At 38.5% G+C, this 22428-nt stretch overlaps 2 protein-coding genes across 2 annotated transcripts in view; both read right to left on the reverse strand.

Annotated features, from left to right (window-relative positions):
- The window catches only part of LOC147530366 (uncharacterized), a 112912-nt gene that overhangs the window by 35380 nt on the left and 55104 nt on the right, over positions 1-22428 (reverse strand). The gene's annotated exons all lie outside the window — the stretch shown is intronic.
- On the reverse strand, positions 13900-15297 carry LOC147530369 (uncharacterized). The gene is made up of 2 exons (XM_086651361.1): positions 14724-15297; positions 13900-14531 (listed from the first exon to the last, which is right to left on the reverse strand). Exons 1-2 carry the CDS (start codon positions 15295-15297, stop codon positions 13900-13902), a joined length of 1206 nt encoding a protein of 401 aa, XP_086507487.1.

A 22428-nucleotide genomic window follows, 5' to 3' on the forward strand; every position in this document is an offset into this window, starting at 1 on the left:
TAGAAACACTCTTGAATAACAACTCTTCACCAAAACTATGGTGGATAAACTGAACAAAGAAACAAATAGAAATCTCATACTCCTTAGGATTTGAACAAATCCTAGATTACTAAAGGTTGAAGAAGATAACCACAAACTAAATTGCTTCACAAGATTAATAATCTTCTTTTCTTCAAACCAATATTCTTCTCTTTCAATCTCTCTTGAAAGAACCACTTCAGAAATCTCTCTTTCTCTGACTTCTCTTTGTTCTGGAAGTTGTTGTGTATAATCTCTTCCCTTTCATTCCCTTTTATAATGATAAATAAGGAGGTTTACCAATAGAAATAGGAATTCCTTTTTATGCTTGAAAAAATAGAAACTTCTATTTTTTCCCCAAACAAGGAATAAGGGAAATCCTATTCCAAGTAGGAGTCCTTTTATTATAAGGAGGGACCCCAACAAGTCGGACACCGGACTGTCTCGGTTCGGCTTTCCAACAAAATTTACTTAAATTCAAAACTTTATTTTTATTACCACAAATAAAATTACTTACAAATGAAGATGTTTAACCAAGAAATCAAAAGTAGATATAAAAAAGAAAAAAACACAGTTGATAATCATTTGACAAGACATAATTAAGCCATGTACTAATGTTTGGTCTTCTAGAGGACTATATGACTATAGCGAACGACCATATATATTCATATGTCTATAAAATTCAACGGTCAACTTCTAAAAATGAGGACAGTTTAGTCGGTCAACCTATTCGGTCACTCGTACCGGTCGGTTAGCGATCGGTCCTTCGACATAGAATTTTGACCATGACCGTCCGCCAATTCTTTCGGGCCGGTCGGACACTGACCGTTATGACCATCGGGTGTCCATGGACACTTTTTATCTCGGTCAAACGGGTCGGATAGCGGTTTTCCAGATATTTTTCCCACCCCTAGACGAGAGAGAGAGAGAGAACAGCTGGAATATTACTCCCAAAATGCTTCGCGGAGCAATAAAGGACGCTGCGTCGCGCGACATGGTGAAGCCATTTGTGCTGGTTAATGCTAAGCCGTCCAATCTATCTAGTGCTACCGAGAAAAGCCGGAAGCACACCCGTCTCGCCTAACAATAGCCCGCACCTGCCTTTGTTGGGCGATGTGCATCCACCATGTGTTGAGGAGAGATCTATATTGACCTTTGGTCAATTTGTTTTGACTCGCACTTTGACCTGTTATAGTTTCTTGACACGGATTCCGATTTGCCTTCCGTTTTCACCGTAGGGTTCGTCTTGGACTCTACTTTGCATCCGAACATCAACATTGGCCAATTCATCAGAACCTCCAAATGACCAAAATGCCCCTAGGTTTGCCTTTCTCTCGTTTTTATCTGTTTTTGCGCTCAATTCTGTAAAAGACACCTGAACAAGAGAAACAAGTAATTCATCAGAGTAACTGCTTGAAATGGACTAACTATCAAAAGTTAAGAGATTCAGATGAGACATTTTCATGTCTCATCAAAACCCATAAAAAGAGTAATCCAAAACTCTATTTAGAGATGTCGATGGAAATTAGTTTTTGAATATTAAATTCCAATTGAATTTTTAGAGTAGTTGTTGTGTAAATGATTAAAATAACCATGGCCACGGCTAGGGTACCTAATTACTCAAACATTTAAATGGGATAAATTTTGGGATATTTTCATCCGCCAGATGCAAAATCCACACAGAGAATGGACGGTCAAACTTTTACCTATCGTACTGACCGAGCTGTTTTAATATAATATACTAGGTTTCCACCGTGTCCTACGGACGCGACAGATCCTTCTTGACTAACGTCAGAGATGACATAAATCAAATTTCTTAAATAATTTTTTGGAGATAGAAATAACAGAGAACAATAAGTAATAAACATGATGTGGATTTTGAAAAGAAGATAAGGGAGAAGAAATATGGGAGAGATATAAGCCGACTCATAAATAAGTTGTAAATGGTGAGAAGAAATCTTGGGTAGGGAGAGAAATACGTGGGTAGTTTTTTTAGGGATATCTTATCTGATTTTGTATGATTTACACTAATACCCTTCTATTTTTATTTAATTGACATTAAGAGGATTTTATATCAGCCGTCGAATGTGATCTTTATGAAACTTCTAATAAAAATGGACGGCCGTCGAATGTGATTTTTATGAAACTTCTAATAAAGAAGACAAGTGACAACTTATCACCCAGATGCCTAGTTAGTCTGCAAGGTGTAATTGAAGAATCTAAGTACCCCCCACAATTTTCTTATCAAAAGAGGGGTATTTAGCGATACCCCCTCATCCCTAATGTCCAATTAGGGATGCCTCTTTTTTAATTGGATATCAGGGATGCCCCCTTTTTTGTACTTAAAAGGACAAAACTACCCTTGTTCTTATTGTTTCTTTTTTTTCTTCGATATCTTATACCTCTTCGATGTTATATTTATCAACTTATTTTTCGTTTCTCATAATTTTTTTTCTCTTATCCATCTTTTTTTAATTTAACAACAACATCTGTTGAAAACTTAAAATTGATAAATCACAACGACCAACATATTGTATTTTATTTTCTTCCCTTTCATATCATTACGACCGAAATAACATTCTAACTTTGGTCTTCTCGTGAATTTTTCTATCTCGTTTGTAAATTCACGACTAACATAACACTCTAATTTGTCTGTTTAAAGAATTTTGAAATCTCATTTGCAAGTTCATTGAGTAATTTCATTGAGTAATTTCATTTTACTTTATTTTATTTTATTTTATATTATTTTATTTTTTACTTTTTGTCTGATTCATCATCTCAATTTTTATTTGTACTTTTTGAATGATACGAGTTATAATTAATAAAAGGATTATTTTCCTAATGGCCCCCAACTTTGTGACCAGCTTCCCGCCTGGCCCCCTACTTTACGAGAAATACCCATATGGCCTCCTTCCATTATAACACCGTCACTCTCTCTCTTCCGTTTCTTTTCTCTCTCCTCCAACATGTTTTCTCTCTCTCTGCCACCTCGTTAAAACCAGCCAACTCATCATCTTCCCCTTCGCCGGAGTTTAGAGAGAGAGAGAGGGAGGTGGAAAAAAAAAATTTGAGAGAGAGAGAGGAGAGATGAAATTTTTTTTTTTTAGGTTTAAAGGTCGCCGGCCGGAAAATTAGTCGGTCGGCGACCTTCCCGGAGAAGATGATGAGTTGGCTGGTTTTAACGAGGTGGCAGAGAGAGAAAACATGTTGGAAGAGAGAGAAAGGAAATGGAAGAGAGAGAGTAACAGTGTTATAACGGAAGGGAGCCATATGGGTATTTCTCGTAAAGTAGGGGGACAGGCGGGAAGCTGGTCACAAAGTTGGGGGCCATTAGGGAAATAACCCTTAATAAAAAGAACAATAAATATCAAGAGCTCTTCTTCAAATGGGTAACGTACATCAATTTTATCGTAAAAGAAAAAAACAAATGGAAAGTATATTTTTTTCTTAGAATTTACGATTTTTTTATTTCGAATTGTTGCGATTTATCAATTATTTTTGATAAATTTTGTTAGTAAATTAAAAAAAGATAGATACGAGGAAAAAAATTATGAGAAACAAGAATAAGTCGATAAACATAACATCGAAGAGATATAAGATATCGAAGAAAAAAAACAATAAGAACAAGGGTAGTTTTGTACTTCTAAGTACAAAAAAAGGGGTATCCCTAATATCCAATTAAAAAAGGGGGCATCCCTAATTGGACATTAGGGATGAGGGGGTACCGTTAAATACTCCTAAAAAGAGAGAGAGAGGTCATGTCTCCCAATATCTTATAAATAAGAATGAGATTAGTCTTGGGTACCCAAGTTAAGCACTACATTAAGTACAAATTATGAGTTGAGCCAACAAAAAGGGACCTAAAAGTGAATCAGAATGAAGATAAGTGGTTGAAAATCTAATGAAGAAGATGTCATTGAACACCACAGCTACATAGGAAAATGCTAGAACAAACATAGTCGATGATGTGTTGAAAAGTGAACTTCCTCGAGTTAACCAGTATAAGTAGAGACCAATCTGACTCAGAGTTAGACAAGTCTTCTAGTTATTATCCTTTCTGTGTCACTATGGCCTCTCATTTCACCATCTCCACTCATGGTAAGCTCACTCTCAGACTCGCAAACCCCTCTTCAAACCAACATCTCCAACAAATTAACTCAGGTTTTATTGCTCGATGGTGTTGCCCTTATGATGTAGGGCTGTCTTTCATCAAGAGACTTCTCTTTCCCCAGTCAAGGTTCTTCCGTGACTGTGATTTCTACCCCATGCAAGGTCGTACCAACACTTTTCTCATTAAACCTAAGAGTCTGTTCATACTAAATGCTTTAAATTATGGTAGACCTTGGATCCTTCGGGGTATGATGCTTGTCCTCAAGGAAGTGGAATTCCCTGTAACCGAGAGCACACATGATCTTTTCTTTGAACCCATGAGATGCACTGTGTACAATGTGCCTCAAGCAATCCAAAACAGAGAAGATTTAGATACTATTTTTGATTGCATGGGCAAAATCATTTATATTAAACCTAGGAACTTTGGGTTGGTCAATAATCCTAATGTGCGTGTTCACTTTCTTTATGATGTTAGAGCTCCTCTGCTAGCAGTGATTAACTCGGTTTTTTTCGATGGAGAACATGAAATGAAGATTAGCTATGCTAAGTTTCCTGGAGCTATATGTCAAGTTTGTAGGATTGCTGACCACCCTCTGAACCATTGCCCCATATTCAATTACTTTTCTGAGAATGAGTCCGAGATGATGATGTTCCAATGGAAGCTGTTCTAGTTAACTCCCCTGATCTAGCTAGGGAGGCTCCTCTTCTTTTAGCCCCTCCACCCTCACCAGTTAACCATCCAACCCCCCCCCCCTCATCTCCTATTTGATGAAGCTCGTAGCAGAACTATCCAGAATCATAGAGTCCTTTATATCCATTCCTCTGATCCAGAAGAGGATGATTCAGAGACTAATCCCATGCTGATAGACAACCAGGAGACCAGTCGACTCTTCAATGAATCAATCATGTTGTCTCGAAGTTTGAGCATCATCCCAACGGAGGAGGAGGAGGAAGAAGCTGCAATACCTGAATAGTCTACTCATCTTAGATTTAGTAGTAGTTTAGTAGTTTTCTTTTTGTTCTTATCTAGGTTTTAAGTGATAGTCCAAGTCAGTTTGTTGCTTTCTTTGTTCTTTTGGATGCTTGTGGTTGGTGCAGAAGTGGGAGCCACAACAGTTCTTATTAGAACTCATTTTGGCATAAGGTGGAGTAGGAGTGAACACGGTGGTATAAGACACCAGTGTTATTCTCTCCTGCTTTAGTTTTGTCTGTGGCTTTTGGCTTCTGCATTTTGGTGTTTGGATCTTTGTTAGTTTATCTTTTGCTAGCTAATATTATTATTACTTTCCTTTTCCAGTTGATCCTCTGTTATTACTTGGTTTTATTTAGAGTTGCTGGTATTATCTTGGTGTTTTTTTACTGTTTAATTCTGCTTTCTTCCTATTGTTTCTGTGGTCTTATCAGTAACTCCTTGCATTTTGGTTGTGAGACAGAGGTGTCTCTATTTCAATCTCTGGTTTTTGTTCTTTTCTGTTGGGAAGTGCCTTCAGACAAAGGTGCTGCTAGACCTTCTCTGACCTGTTAGACTCGGTTTCCCCCTTGGAGTACCTTCTGGCGGGTGCTATACCCACGGGTTTTCTAATTGTGAGACAGAGGTGTCTCTAGTACAGTCTCTCGTTTTGGTACTGTCTTGTGTGGGAGTGCCTTCAGACCGGGGTTGTTCCCCTTGGATTTATTCAAGGAGCCTAAGGGGCTTCATTACCTTTTCTGCCTGTGCGTATTGAGGGGTGCCTTGGATCTGGACTTTTCCCTCTGGTCTGTGAGCATGGACATGTCTTTAAACACTAGTGACATCAGTCCCTCTACGTTAACGGTTTTGTCTTGGAATGTCAGAGGATGTGGAAACTTCACTAACCGTAAACATCTTTCCAGCCTTATAAAGGACCATAACCCTGACTTTATTTTTCTCTCTGAAACCAAATGTATGAATATTAATTTAAACAAAATTATGAATATGAACTATAGCTATAATCACCACCTGGTTAATCCGATCAACAAAGCTGGTGGTCTAGCCATGTACTGGTCCCCGAACTATACTTTGGACATAATATTTTCAGACCACAATATGATCCATGCTATGGCCACCCTTCAAATTTTATTTTACAGGCTTCTATGGGTGCCCCTATACCACTAATAAGATGAAACCTTGGGACATATTGGCTAGTCACAATTCGGATATTCATAAACCTTGGATGGTTATTGGAGACCTTAACTGTATCCTTCACCCCTCGAAGAAATCGGGAGGTAAGGAGGCCAATGTTTCTTTCATAAACAAATGTAAAAATGCCATTAATAGCATGGGCCTCCAGGATATTGGTTTTTCGGGCAAACCTTTCACCTGGACTAACAAACAATTCGCAAACAAACTCGTCCAAGAGAGACTTGACCGAGCTCTGGTTAACCATCAATGGATTATCAACTTTCAAAACTCCAAAGTTACTCATCTACCCACTCTTGGTTCTGATCACAATCCTATATTACTCACCACCAAAGCCCCCTCTTCTCTGGGTCGCAAACCTTTCAAATTCATACGAACTTGGATGTCTCACCCTCAGTGTTCACAATTTATCAAAGAGAATTGGTGTGGGCTTCCTAATCAAATTCAATCTAAACTCAATTCTCTAGCTATCAAATTGTCAAAGTGGAACAAAGAGGTGTTCGGACATCTGGATAGCAACATCAAAACTCTCACTGAGAAACTCCAAAATACTCTAGATCCTCAGTGCTTTAAAGATATCTACTCTCAAATTGAAAACCTCCTTCTTCAACAAGAAAGCCTTTGGAAAGAAAAATCTAGAGTGGCTAATATTAACTTGGGTGATCGTAACACTAAATTCTTTCATGCCAAAGCTGATAATCGGAATCGTAAAAACCAGATCACTTCTCTCAAAAACTCTGACAATGAATGGATTAATAATGATGCAGAAATATCAGCTATCCTCTCTACCCACATCAAAAGCATCTCTACTACGACTGGCTCCACCTGCTCTCCTAACCTAGAGCAGTGTTTCTTCCAACAAATAACCACTCTTCAGAATATATCTCTTACCAACTTACCCCCAACTGATGAAATCAGGAATTCCATCTTCTCCCTCAAGCCTGACGCGGCTCCTGGTCCTGATGGCTACCCTCCTTACTTTTACCAATTTAATTGGGAAACGGATAAAGATGACATCACCAGAATGGTAACTCAATTCTTCAACACGACCTCCCTCCCGCCTCAATCTAACCACACCCACATCTGTCTCATCCCCAAAACTAAAACTCCTCAATATCCTACAGACTTTAGGCCCATTAGTCTCCTTAACACCACCTATAAAATCATCACTAAGATCATGGCTAATCGCCTCAAAACCATTCTTCCTGACCTAATCTCTCCCTTTCAGGCGGCCTATGTCCCAGGCAGACAAATCACTGATAACATCATCATTAGCCAGGAACTTGTTCACTCATTCAAACACATCAAAGGTTCAAAAAGCTATTTTGGTCTCAAATTAGACATGTCTAAAGCCTTTGATCGCATTGAATGGAGTTACCTCGAGCGGATTATGACTCTTATGGGTTTCTCTGATCTCTGGATTCAACTGATTAATACTTGTCTCCGTTCTAGCACCATGGCGGTACTTGTCAACGTTCGTCCGGATACCACTTTTGAGATCAGTAGAGGCATTAGACAAGGAGATCCGCTCTCCCCGTTTCTCTTTGTCATAGCGATGGAAGGGCTTAGTCGGATGCTAGAGAATAACGCTAGTACTATCTCGTTTGCAGGAGTTCCAATACCTAATTCCAACATTTCTATCAAACACCTCCTATTTGCGGATGACTGTATAATCTTCGGACAAAATACTCTGGAAAATGTGTACAATCTTAAGCAAATTCTTCAGGAATTCAGCAATGCTTCGGGTCAAATGATCAACTACTCCAAATTTAGCATTTTCTTCTCCAAAAATGCCCATCCTAAATTCAAAAGGATGATCATTCGCAATCTGAAAGTTCATCAAACTTCTTCGGGTGAGAAATATCTTAGTACTAACCTCTTCATAGGCAAAAATAAACAGGCTTTCAATTCCCTCTTAACTCAAATCAAAAATAAACTCTCGAAGTGGCAAACGAATCTCTTATCCCAAGCTGGTCGCTCAATTGTTATCTCTACAATTGCGGCGGTCGTTCCCCGATACCAAATGCAGTGCTTTGCCATACCCATAGGCATTAGTAACAACATCGAGTCCATTCAAAGGACTTTCTGGTGGGGAAAATCCAAAACCTTTCATACCATCTACTGGCCTGCGATATGTAAGCCACGTAAACTTGGTGGATTAGGTATTCGTCTCCCACATCTTGACAATCAAGCTTTCCTAAACAAAATTAACTGGAGAATCATAAATAATCCTGAAGCTATCTGGGTGCAAGTTCTCAAATCTAAATATTTCCCTAAAACAGTTAAACCTACTACACCTAAACAAAACCACTCCTGGCCTTGGAAGTCCATCAGCAAACATTTCAATCAAGTGCACAATCTGATCTTCTGGGATGTCAACAACGGTGAGAAAATTTACATCTGGAATGACTATTGGATACCTGGTCACCCTCCTCCCATCGTTAACCAGAGTGAAGTCAACATCACCCGGGTTGCCCAACTGATTGAGAACAATAACTGGAATACCAACTTGATTAACAGTTGTTTTGATATTGAGACAGGTAACGCTATTTTAAGTATCCATATACAGGCAAATATAAACGATGCAGCTCGATGGTCATTAACGAAATCAGGTAAATTTTCCACTAAATCGATGTACAATTACTTACGGACAAATAAACTTGATACGAGACATGACAATAAAGACTGGTTCTTCATCTGGAATATGAACACAATACCTAGAATAAAACTATTCCTATGGAAATGTTGCACCAACAGCCTACCATTTATAGAGAAAATCGGTAAATTTATAGGTAACACTTACAACTGTATTTATTGTAATACTACTGAATCTTTAGACCATGTGATGTTGCATTGTGACTTTGCCAGAGCCATTTGGTTTCACTTCCAGGTACGTTCTGAAAGCTTAATTAATGTAGCTCAATGGATCCAGCAATGGAAACTATTAGAGGAAGATCAAACTAACCTATATGCTAAAATTCTATGGTTTATCTGGAAAGCAAGATGTGAAAATTGCTTTCAAACTATTAAACAGACCCCCCTCCAGATCATTGAAAGGATTCAACAAACTTCCACAGTATCGTTAAAAATTGATTCTGTTATAACGAAGAAATGCAGGAAACAATCTCAGTCCCACCAATGGGGACCTCCATCGACACCATTTCTTAAGATGAACACGGATGCATCTTTTACAACACTCACCGAACCAGTAGGAATAGGATGTATTATTCATGATGAGGAGGCAAACTTTGTCATAGCAGTCGCAGACACAGTTCGGGGACAAACCGCAGAACAATGTGGGAGCTTAGCCATTCAATTCGGTATCAAATGGGCAGTTCAACTTCAAATCAAACACATTCATATCGAGAGTGACAATCTTAATCTGATAAATTATGTTAATAACAAGGGTGAATGTCTGCAATGGCAATCAAGAAGCATCATCTTAGCAGCAATGGACCTCCGTGAACACTTTACGAAAATTATTTTCACCCACACTCCGAGAGAATGCAACACTAAGGCGGACGCACTAGCAAAATGGAAAAAACAAACCGTCAAAGGAAAATTTGGAATGCGACTCCAGTTTTTATGAGGAATGTAATTTAATTTGTGGATTTTGTAGTTTCATGGTATTTGCTCATAAAAAAAAAAAATATACAAAATGACACACATAGGAGAATACCAACATATCCGAACCTGTTTTAGATGAGTCTGATAAATTTGTCAGTCTCGGACTGGCTTTAACCACAATGAACCTAATGTAAGCTCTGACAAATTTGTCTACCTGAATAGTTTCCCACTAAGAGAGTCCGAGTTGCCTGACCCGAAGAAGGTAGAGCCTAGTCCCATTTTTTCCTAATTCCTCTTCCCCTAATCATGCTTCATCATCTAGTTCCGTAACATGGAGTTTTAGCTATTTGAGTCAAAACAACATTTTAAATAGGTAAAAAATGAAAAAAAAAACTTTTGATTATTATTTAGTCAAAGTATTTATTAAGACTAGACCACCTGTGGGTAGTTAGTACGTTAATTTCTTCTTTAAACTTTAAATCTATTATATAATAAAGGTCAGCGCTTTGGAGAAAGCTAAATAGTTTCCGGAGTGTGAAGACTTGGTCAAAAATTGGGCAATTTTGTTTGACAATTTTATTTAGGGGAAAGCAAAATAGCTTCTCTACCTCAGCTTTCTCTCCACCTCACTTCTCTCTCTCCACCTCATCTTCTCTCTCCATACCATTCTCTCTCTCTCTTCTCCGATTAGGTCGCCGACCGGCGACCATGAGAAAAAAAAAAATTTCACTCACTCTCTCTCAGTTTCCCTTCGCCGGAGTTTCTAGAGAGAGAGAGTGAATTTTTTTTTTCCATGGTCGCCGGCCGGAAAATTTACTGGCCGGCGACCTGTCAGAGAAGAGAGAGAGGTGAGGTGGAGAGAGAGAGGTGAGGTGGAGAGAGTGAGGTGAGGTGGAGTGTTTTTTTATTTCCCCTTAAAATTTATTTTCCCGAAAAATTTCTAAAATTTTAAATATTCCCTTTAAAATTTCACACCCTGAAAACTATTTAGCTTTCCCCAAAGCGCTGGCCATAACAAAACAGAAAGAATTTGTGTTGACTAAGACAAACATCTTTTTTTTTTAAATATGAATATTGTTTAGGAGCCCTTACTTATTTTGCAATATGATCCCTAAATGTTTAAGATCCTCATAGTTTTAATAGTTTAAGGAAATAAACCCTTAAGATCACCTTTCAAAAATAATGACCGAGGGTTGCTTATAACAAATTTGTTTTCCATACATTGAAATTGGCCTGACCCGACTTAAGGAAAGGAAGGGATTAACCCTTTATACCCGTGATCAATTAAATTGGAAACTAGTTCAACAAAAGAATAAATAAATTGGAAACTCTCATACCCCATATGATTTAGTTTCCATGTTGAGATAAGTATTGGGAATCAAAATCTTTTTAAGTGACACCTCAATCAACTGAACTTTTTTTTTCGATGAACAAACATAACATTAAGAAAAGCGTCTATTACAAGCCAAACTAGAAATCAGAAAAAAAAGAAGCAACATCCGTCCAAGTTTTCTTACACCCATGAGATCTCCCCCATTTTGCTAATGCATCCGCATAACCATTAGCATTTCTAGATACATGAGAAAACATAATATTTGAAAATTTATCTTTGATGTTCTTGATTTGATGGATGATACTTTGGGTTTGCCAGTGAATACATCCTTCCTCACCGTTGATAGCTTGAATAATGGACTTGTTATCACTTTCTAGATGCACGAAAGGAATTTGTAGCTGCATAGCTTCTAATAGCCCATATAATATTGCTAAGCTTTCACATTCTTCCACGTTCTGTCCTCGAACTGAGTATGCTACTGCTCTCAACATATTAGCATCGGCATCACGCATAATGTAACCAATCCCTGCCGTTTCAGTAAGATTAATAAAAGAGGCATCTACATTAATTTTGATAAAGGGTGCCGAGGGAGGTTTCCATTCCTGTCTAACGGTAGTTTCCTTACTCTTATGGTTGTTGCAAATACCTGTTTTGAGCGGGGTTGTTATGGTGCTATTTATCCTTTCAATCGTTTGGACTGGATTTAGTTTATTTGTCGAAAAGCAGTTATCGCATCTGGTCTTCCAAAGTAACCACGTAATTTTAGCATAAAGATTAATAGTTTCTTCATCCAGTGACTTCCATTGTTGAATCCATAGAGTGATATTATCAATAGAGTCCGTTCTGACATTAAAGTGGAACCAGATTGCTTTCGCGAAATGACAGTGAAGCATAACATGGTCGATAGTTTCGTCTTCGTTACAGTTATAACAAGAGTAATTATTACCAATGTACTTGCCAATTTTGGCCTTGACTGGTAAACTATTCGTGCAGCATTTCCACAGAAATAGTTTGATTCTAGGTATGGTGTTCATGTTCCATATAAAGAACCATTCCATCTGGTCATTCGTGTTAAACATGGTATTATTTCGTAAGTAATTATACATGGATTTAAGGGAGAAGTTACCTGATTTAGTCAGAGTCCAAATGGGTTTATCTTCTTCCTGTGGAGTTAGATTGATGCTGAGAATCGCCCTGCAAATATCATTATTGAAATACATATTAATCACATTAAGATTCCAATTACCGTTCATTATGAGTTGGGAGACCCTGTTTAAAGTGCATCCTTTATCATTCGTAATCGGAGGTGGATGATTAGGTATCCAGTAGTCCGTCCAGATATTGATATAATCTCCCCTGTTAATATTCCAAAAGATCAAACTCTCACTAAGAGGATATAGTTTAGAAATAGTTTTCCACGGCCAAGAGTGGTGATTCTTAGGCGGTTTAGGTTTAGTAGAGTTATGGAAATACTTCCCTTTAAGCACTTGTACCCAAATCGCCTTCGGATTGCTGATCATACGCCAGTTCATCTTGTGTAAGAAGGCTTCATTATCCAGATGAGGCACACGGATCCCAAGACCTCCAAACTTGCGGGGTTTGCAAATAGAATTCCAATTGATAGTGTGAAACGTTTTGGATTTTCCCCACCAAAAGGTCCTTTGAATGGACTCAATGCTGTTGCTAATGCCTTTAGGAAGGGCAAAGCACTGCATCTGGTATCGGGGAACGGCCGCTGCGATAGTTGAGATAACTATAGAGCGGCCAGCTTGCGAAAGAAGATGAGTTTGCCATTTGGCGAGCTTATTCTTGATTTGAGTGACAATAGAATTAAAAGCTTGTTTCTTGTTACGATCGATAAAGAGCATGGTACCGAGGTATTTGTCACCAGATGAAGAGATATGGACTTTAAGCTCTCTGATGATAATTCTTTTGAACTTGGGGTGCGAGTTTTTAGAGAAGAAGATGTTTGACTTCGCATAGTTGATCATCTGACCAGAGGCTTCACTGAACTCCTTAAGGATTTGTTTAAGATTGTAGATGTTATCAAGAGAGTTCTGCCCGAAAATGATGCAATCATCTGCGAAAAGAAGATGTTTAATCGAGAAGTTGGCGTTCGGGATAGGGAAGCCAATGAAGGAGGTATCACTATTATTGTTCTCGAGAAGCCGACTAAGACCTTCCATGGCAATGGCGAACAAGAATGGAGAGAGCGGGTCTCCCTGTCTAATACCCCTGCTAACATTAAAAGTACTACCCGGTCTTCCATTGATAAGAATCGCCATGGAGCTAGTAGAGAGGCAGACACTAATGAGATTGATCCAAGTGCTAGAAAACCCCATCCAATTCATCACGCTCTCCAGATAGTTCCATTCAATTCTGTCAAAGGCTTTAGACATGTCTAATTTTAAACCAAAGTAGCTTTTGGCCCCCTTGACTTTTTTGAAGGAGTGGATGATCTCTTGACTGATAATAATGTTATCCGTTATTTGTCTGCCGGGAACGAAGGCTCCTTGGAACGGAGAGATAATATCTACCAGAATAGGCTTAAGTCTATTAGCCAGAATTTTGGTGATGATTTTATAAGTGGTGTTCAGCATGCTAATAGGACGGTAGTCGGCCGGAGATTGCGGAGTCTTAGTTTTGGGGAGGAGGCAGATATGAGTATGGTTAGAGTTATCCGGAAGAGTATGATAATGAAAGAAGGTATTGATCATAAGTTGTATGTCTTCCTTGACAGTGTCCCAGTTAGACTGGTAAAAGTGTGGAGGAAAACCATCGGGACCTGGGGCCGCCCCAGGCTTGAGAGAAAAGGTGGCCCTCCGAAATTCCTCGTACTGCGGAACCGCAGTAAGAGACTCGTTTTGAATGTCAGAGATTTGAGGATAGAAACAATCTCTAATGTAGAGGAGATCTCCGAACCCGCTGTGGTGGAGATTTGCTGAATATGATTGGAAAAAATTGACGCAATCTCCACTTCATCATTCGTCCAAGTGTTATCGACCCTTTTGATGGCAAGTATCTTGTTCTTGCGGGATCTCGTTGTGGCTTTGGCATGGAAATATTGAGTGTTCCTGTCCCCCAAGTTGATATTAGTGACTCTTGACTTCTCCTTCCAAAGACTTTCTTGCTGAAGAAGTAAGTTTTCAATATAGGCAAAGGTATCCTTAAACTCTTCAGCATTGCGCATACCCTGTAGTTTCTGAGTGAGATGCTTGATATTAGTTTCCAGATGACCAAACACTTCTTTATTCCATTTGGAGAGTTTAATAGCAAGGAGATTAAGTTTGGATTGGATTGAATTAGGTAATTTCACCCAGTTGGCATTGATGAAACTGGCGCAGTCTGGATGAGACATCCAAGTGCGAATAAATTTAAAAGGTTTACGACCGAGAGCCGACTAGTTTTTGGTAGAGAGAAGAATGGGGTTGTGGTCAGAACCTAGTGTATCAAGATGATTAAGTCTGGTTTGAGGGTAGCTGATAAGCCAATTATAATTAGCTATAGCTCTGTCCAACCGTTCTTCGATCATATTACCTGCAAACTGTCTGTTAGTCCAAGTATATGGGTAACCGATAAAACCTAAATCATGCAGACCCAAATTATTAATGATATTTTTGTGTAAGTTAATCGTAGGGATATGAGCAGGTTGGCCACCCGACTTTTCCGACGGGTCAAGGATACAATTAAGGTCACCTATCACTAACCACGGAGTATTATCTCTAGGGGCCAATTTGCTGAGAGTTTCCCAAGGTTGCATTTTATTATTCTTATAAGGGCTTCCATAGAAGCCAGTCAATAAGATGTTATTACCCATCGCTATATTGGTACTTTTGACATGAATCATATTGTTGTCAGCATGAAGGATTTCCAGATCCTCGTTGTGATTCCAAAAAAGAGCCAGGCCCCCAGCTTTATTCACCGGGTCTATGACATGTTTATTGAAGATATTGTTTGTATTCACCATTTTGTCAATATTAGCATTCATGCATTTCGTCTCAGAAAGGAAGATAATCTCCGGGTTATGAGATTTGATAAGCCCAAGAAGATGTTTACGGTTGGCAAAATTATTGCAACCTCTAACATTCCAGGCCAGAACCGTTAAATCCATTCCAACACTAACCCTAAGACTCTGCCCTGCCCCTAAAACCTTAGTAGCCAAATGAAACACAGACCAGGTCTCCCTCTCCTATGCTATCTATCCGGCAGACAAAACTCCCGATACCCTAAAAACCGAAATCAAAAGGCCCTCCCCAGACAGCCCTCGCACTCTCCCTAGCTCACTAAAAAAGGCCAATTAACGCGAGCTCTAACTCCTCGAGGCACCCCCAGTCAGCCCACTCACTCTCCCTAGCTCACTAAGAAGGCTAAAATCCACGGGCTCAAACTCCTCGAGGCACCCCCAGCCAGCCCACAAACTAGCCCTATCTCACTAAGAGAGTTAAATACCGCGGGCTCTAACTCCTCGAGGCACCAGAGAACTAAAACTAGAGAGCACCTAATCAGTCTCAGCAGCCTAAAAATAAAGGCGCTCACGCCACCGAAGTCTCCCAGAGCAAACTACCCAGACGGCGCCCCTAAAACCACCAACCCAAACCCTACCTCATAGCGGCACCCCTGAGAAAGCCTCTAATAACTGTCACCCAACTAAGTCTAGTTCTAACGAGCACACTATGGAGGCACTCAGAAAACCCGAAAAGAAGCCCCAACAGGAATAACACCTAGCAGACGCCTCTAAAAAGCTACAACAGGAATAACACCTAGCAGGAAGAACCTCCCACCCTCAAACCCTAACAATAAACCCAACTGCCTGAGAGGAGCAGAAAAGAACACAACCAACTAAAACAAAAGAACAGAAACACAAACTTAACAGCGAGAAATGAAGGGGAAAAGAAGAAAAGAAGAGACTAAAACAAAAGAGAAGAAAAGAGATTAATTATAAGCTAATAACATGCAAATAAACAAGTAATAACTAAAACAGTAGATATATTAAACAAAGACTAATACAAGCAAAAGATAATATAGATAACCAACGATAACTAGCAACAGACCAGAAGGCAGATTGAGATCTAGCCCAATAGAAACAAAAGGATTAGGACTAAAACAGCTAGACAACCACAAAATAAATGGCCACGAAGGACCAAAAGTCCAGAAGAGAAAGACCACAGGCTAACACCAACGACAGAGCAGACTAGCAAAAAGAAAAGACCTAACACCAGCTAAACAAAACCTAACACCACGGACCACCAGCCCCAGCCCACCAACCAACGATAAGATTCACTGAGAAGACGAAATTGAGAGTGCAGCTTCATCCCTACTCCCTGCATTGGTGATAATGTTCAAGCTTTGATCAAGAAGCAATGACTCCTGAAGTAATCTCCTCACTTCCTGGTTTTCAATCATCATGATGTCTCCATTTGAAGTGTCCCCAGAATGGATAGAAGTGCCCTCAGAAGAGGGGCCAGTGTTAGCTCTCAATCTCTTACCTGAAGAAGGAAAGAGCATATGGGGTGGGATAACTCCATGCACAGGAGAGGGAGGAGGAGCCAATAACAGTGGAGGTTCAGTAGCTTCAACAGGATCGACTAAGATGTCGTCCATAAGATCCTGATTAGAATTGGAATCACCATCAGTAGAATCAGCAAATATGGGACAATTACTAATAGGATGCTCGACAATACGACATATTTGACAGATAGCTCCTGGAAACTTCTGATAACTGATTTTAATTTCTTTCTCCCCATCAGAAAATATAGGGTTAATGACTGAAAGTAGAGGGGTTCTGATATCATATAAGAAGTGAACCCTAACTGTATTGTTATTTACTCTACGGAAATTCCTAGGTTTGATGTTGATGATCTTACCCATACAACCAAAAATGAAGTCGAAGTCATCACGATTTTGCAGAGCTTGAGGCACTTTATAGAGTGTACAGCGCATTGGTTCATAAAAGAGATCATCTGTAGGCTCAGAGAGAGGAAAGTCAACTTCTTTTAGGACTAAGATCATACCCCTAAGTATCCATGGACGACCAAAATTTAGTGCGTCCAACACGAACTGGCTCTTGGGTTTAATAATGAAGGTATTAACAGAACCATTCGAGGGGTAATAATCACAGTCCCGGAAGAAGCGTGACTGAGGGAAAAGCATTTTTTTGATGAAGGTAAGACCAACATCATATGGACAGACCCAACGGCCAACAAAACCACGATTAATGGGTTGAAGTTCTTGCCTGGATGAAGGTTTAGAGAATTTAAGGGTTAATTTGCCATTCGTGGATAAGGAGTATTGGGAAGCCATTGAAGAACAGGTAAGATAACTCAGATACTGTAAGAAGATGAATAAACACCAGACAAACCTCCACTTTAAATAGTCGATCCAAATGGGGAAGAAGACGAACATATCCGACCAAAAGACTATCATTGCTTCGCATGCAGGGATCATCGGGAATCCGCTTCACTTCAAATCCGTCTACTCAAACTGGTTGTTGGTGACTAGGGACATAATCGAGGAAGAGAGAGAGAGACCAAACCCAAAACCAGACTCTCACGAAAACCGGCGAAAACTACAAACCACACTAACAGAAGATGGAGAGGTAGGGTTACCTTTACGTGGGTGATTCTGCCAGACGGATTTTCGGGATTAGCCTTTACGTGTAGTTAATGCCCTTCGAACTTCCAGCCAGATGTAATTGTTCTGCCTTTGTGGAGATCACCCACAAAATTCGCCCAATCGCTAGGGTTTTTGATCTCTGGGCTGAGAATTCGCGTGGTTCCAAGAGTTGTCTTTTGTGATGCAGTGCAATTAGTGAGAATGACGAATGTAATCTAGGCTGCTAATTGATTGCTGGAAAGTCTCCTTGATATGCTTGGATTAGGGTTCTTGGTTTAGGGATTCGAAGGTGAAAAGGGGAGAAATTCGCCTGCTGACGTCACGGCTCTCTCTCTCTCCTCAAAAAACCCCCTTCTGTCCCCTACTGCAATCAACTGAACTTACTAACCTATAGAATAGAGGTAGTTGTTGCTAATAAAGATGAGCCCACATGCATTTATAAATGTTATTACTATTATTCTTTGTGGGCGTGCTGGATATGGTGTACGATTGATAAGAAGTCTAAATATTAATCTTATGTTAAGTGTTAGAGAATAATTTTCGTGCCAGAGACACGGGCTATACGCTAGTCCATATAATAAAACAGAAGGGAAAATGTTGACTGGAACATACATCTTTTTTAATGTGGGATATTGCCTAGAAACCCTTATTTACAATGTGATCTTTTTTTCCACTAGATTTGTAGTTTTAAATGGAAGGCGCATGATATTTACCTAAAATTAAAATTTACTTAATTCTTCTATAAAGGATTTCTAGCTTAAATGGAAGGGACAAAATGTTTACCGAAAGTTAAAATAGGCCCAACAGTTTATTGGGTCCACGATCACAGTACTGGCATGTGGCTTGTGATGCCTGTTATTCCTTCAGACTTTGCACTTTACTACTCATTTTAATTTTTATACACATCATATTCTTTACTTTGTTACTTTTTGCACCTTTTTATTTTCTAATTTCTATATTTCTTTGATTATTTGCGACTTTCAAAATCGATAAGAGGCTGATGTGTACATCATCCGTCCATTTTACGGTGGTCTTAATTTTACAATACTATATAACAAATCGTGTCCAATTGTTTTTATCGGAGGTTTAGTTTTAACAATTTTTTAGAGTTGGTAGTTGTTAGTACTAAAAGTCTGCAGAAGCTATCGAACCTATCCTAGAAATTGATCCGATTATGAAATTAATCGAAAAGCTAAGCCAAAATCTAAATATGCGAACAGAATTAACGAGGTTCGGCTTTAAAGCCTACGTCCTCGGGCGAACAAGAAATCTTTATTGAAGGATAGATGAAGACGACTCACACAACCCGCAAGGTCGTCCCAAGATTGCACCGTATAGAAATTAACCTTCTATACTAGATCTTCGACGACCGAGAAATTAAACACCACTCAAAACTATGAACAAAATTTCTCTCTCACTTGCTCTCTCTAAAGAAGATTTGTTGTGTTTGTTGATGATGTATTGAATACAAGCACTCAAACCCCTATTTATATATATTATAAGCCGGTGGGATTAGAAATTGCCGACTCCAAATTGAAACAAAATGGAAACCATCCAATTTGGAAACTGCCTAATTTGAAGCCATCCTAAACCGCCACCAGTAGAAACTACCTAATTACAAGCCATCTAAACCTCCACCAATTTGAATCCAATTCACAACCTCCTATCATAGTAGTCTTTCTTTTTAAGTCGTGAGCTTTTTAAGTCGTGAAAGACGAGGAAATTGAGCGAGTTAAAAAAAAATCATTTCTTCTTCTTGGAGGCATATGGGTATACAAATTCAGTTTGATATTAGGACAGTCAGTATGGAGTCAACTCCCGGTCATGAATGTTGACATACCTTCAGCCACAGTTAATGAGTTAAAATAAATAATATAGGTAATTTGAATATCCTCGCAGAAGAATTTTAGGATTTGGGGGCTTTCAAGAGAAGAAATGCATGACTTCCCTAATTTCTACGAATCTATGGTTCATATTATTAAAAGTTACTTTCATGAGTTTTCGCAGTCAAAAAAGTTTTATTAAAATTCACTTCAACAATAAACAAGTGTAAATGTTAATGATACACAACTTTCAGCGTTTTAATAACTTACAATACCGATACAACATCGAATGACATCACAACTGACGCAGCGGAAAATTCCGAAAAGAATTAGAACTTCGTCTAAAACTTGTAGAACCCAGAAAAAGCCTTAGAACTCCGCCTAAAGACTATAGAACCGAAATTGATAACAAGATACTAAAATACTGAATTTTATTGATTGAATTCAATGGATTAAACAACTACTGAATCCCCTTTATATAGCGTTAGGAGTTTTCTAAACCTAAACAGACTCTAATTAACAATTTCTAATAAATAAAATACTACTTTCCTAAACCTAATCAAATACTAATAAACACTTCTAAATAAATAAAATAGTACTAAAATCTCAAACTCAAAAAGGCTTCCTGAAATCATAAAACTACTAAAACTAATAATTTTCTACTAAAATAAATCGGAAACTACTGAAATAAATCTTTCAAAAAATCTCCCTGCATCAGTCTCCTCCACTTCAAATAAACTCGCCTCGAGTTTACTAATTGATTGGAAGGTTATCTTGAATGATAGACCCTTCAGATTACTTTTTCGAGAATTGTGCATGGGAATCACCAAACTTTCAAAAAAATTGAACCAAAGACTTCATTAAGTTACAAAATAATTTCTGACTGTATTTGTGACGTGATTTAAACTCCCTTTTCACTCTAAAAATAACCTTGTATAAATCATGAGTATAGTGATTGAAAATTACGAACTTCGATGAAGACTTTCTAATAAAACTACTTATCAATCCATGTGAAACAATTTGAGATTTGCAAAATTCTGACAACGGATCTTCGTATGAAGGAACTTCAATTGGGCTAATGTCTGACTTCAGAAATTTTTCACCTTCCTTTGATTCAGCTTCTTGAACAACGTTTGTCTCAATTTCCTGGACAACTTCCTTTGACTCAATTGGTTGGACCACTTCCTTTAACTTAATTTTCTGAATAATTTCTTCAGAAACAAATTCCTTACCGTGTAAATTGATATCAGAAGACTTATTTGTGAACACAATAATGTTAGATTTTGATTCATGAGTAATATTACTTGAATTTTCTATGCTTACAATTTGTGGTGGTTCAACATTCTCTAAGGGAGTTGTTTTTACCTTTTTAATGTTGGGTTAATTTGACATTGACCCCAAATATTTAGTGATATTAGGACTTCACCCCCAAAATGAAAACTGTTTAGACGTTAACCCCCAATTGGCTTTTTTCCGTCATTTTCTCGTCAAATGGTTGGCGTGTGAAACACACGCGTGGTTCGTGACAAAAACACCCCCACCTAATCGAAAAATACCCTCATATAATCTTACGGCCAACATTCATTCCCGTGATCAACCGTTGATGATGAAAAAGAATGCTCACCATAACAGTTAATCATGAGAAAGAATGGCCATTACCCATCTCTCTTTCTCCCTCTTAAATATCCTCTCTCTCTCTAGATATTTCCCCTTCTAACATGCTCTTCCATACTCTGTGATGGATGTCTGGAATCAATTCACCTAAAATCTACCGATTTCTTCTAATCCAACAGACCAACACCCACTTTTGGAAAAACCTAATTCTCTTTCTCTACAACCCTCTTTTGTCCTTATCCTACACCTCTTCAACTTTTTCTTCATCATCTCCATCTCCTTTCACAGAGAAAAACTCATTAGAAATAAACCAAGAGATAATTGGTTATACTCTAACTACACATCATCTCTTAATACTTCTACTACTATACTACTTGTTCTCTTCCAGTTGATCCAACTTCCACTTGAGAGACTGATATAACTCTACAACCACCTGAGTTGAAGAAATTGCTTCAAGTTTTGAGAGATTAGGGGGAAACTAGAGATGGGTCTTCTTCTAATGGAGGAAGTAATAGAGGATCTGGTAATGTTTTCTTAGTTGGAACTGGTCCTAAGGATCTTGATCTTTTGACATTGAAAGCTTTGGGACCTTTTGAGAGTGTTGATCTTCTTTTATATGATAGATTGGTTTCTAATGATGTTTTGAATTTAGTTAGAGATGATGCTAGGCTTCTTTATGATGGAAAAACTGTTGGCTACCATAGTCCAACCTAGGTGAAATTCATATCCTAAGGCTACCAAATTTTGTGAAGCTTATCTTGATTCTTGGTTGTTTCTTAATATTAGTCATCTCTTTGGGTTTTTTGCGATTGGGTTGTTTCTGATTGAGAAATTTATGTCATTTCTGATTTCAAAATTGGGAGTTTTCATATTTTAAGACTAACTATTTCTTCAATTTGGGGTTCTGGACGATTTCATCATCTTCAATTGAGAAATCAAGGAAGTCTTCAACAATGAAATTATCATCAGGTTTAATAGAATCGTGGTGTCAGATATTTGGTTGGTTTACGGTGCGGTGGTAACCGTCGTGGAAATAGTCCGGTGCTTCCATTTGATTTTTTTTCTCTCTTTGGGGTAGAATTGATCGAAGAAGTATGTTCAGGAGATATCAAAAGTTTAGAGAGATAAACCAAGAAGAGAGATAGTTTTAGAGAGGGAGAAGGGTTAATGTGTACTTGAAGATGATCAGTGAG

The sequence above is a fragment of the Eschscholzia californica genome, unplaced genomic scaffold, assembly GCF_041429995.1.
Source record: "Eschscholzia californica isolate CP2 unplaced genomic scaffold, dmEscCali1.0.p SCAF_7, whole genome shotgun sequence".
Classification (NCBI taxonomy): Eukaryota; Viridiplantae; Streptophyta; class Magnoliopsida; order Ranunculales; family Papaveraceae; genus Eschscholzia; species Eschscholzia californica.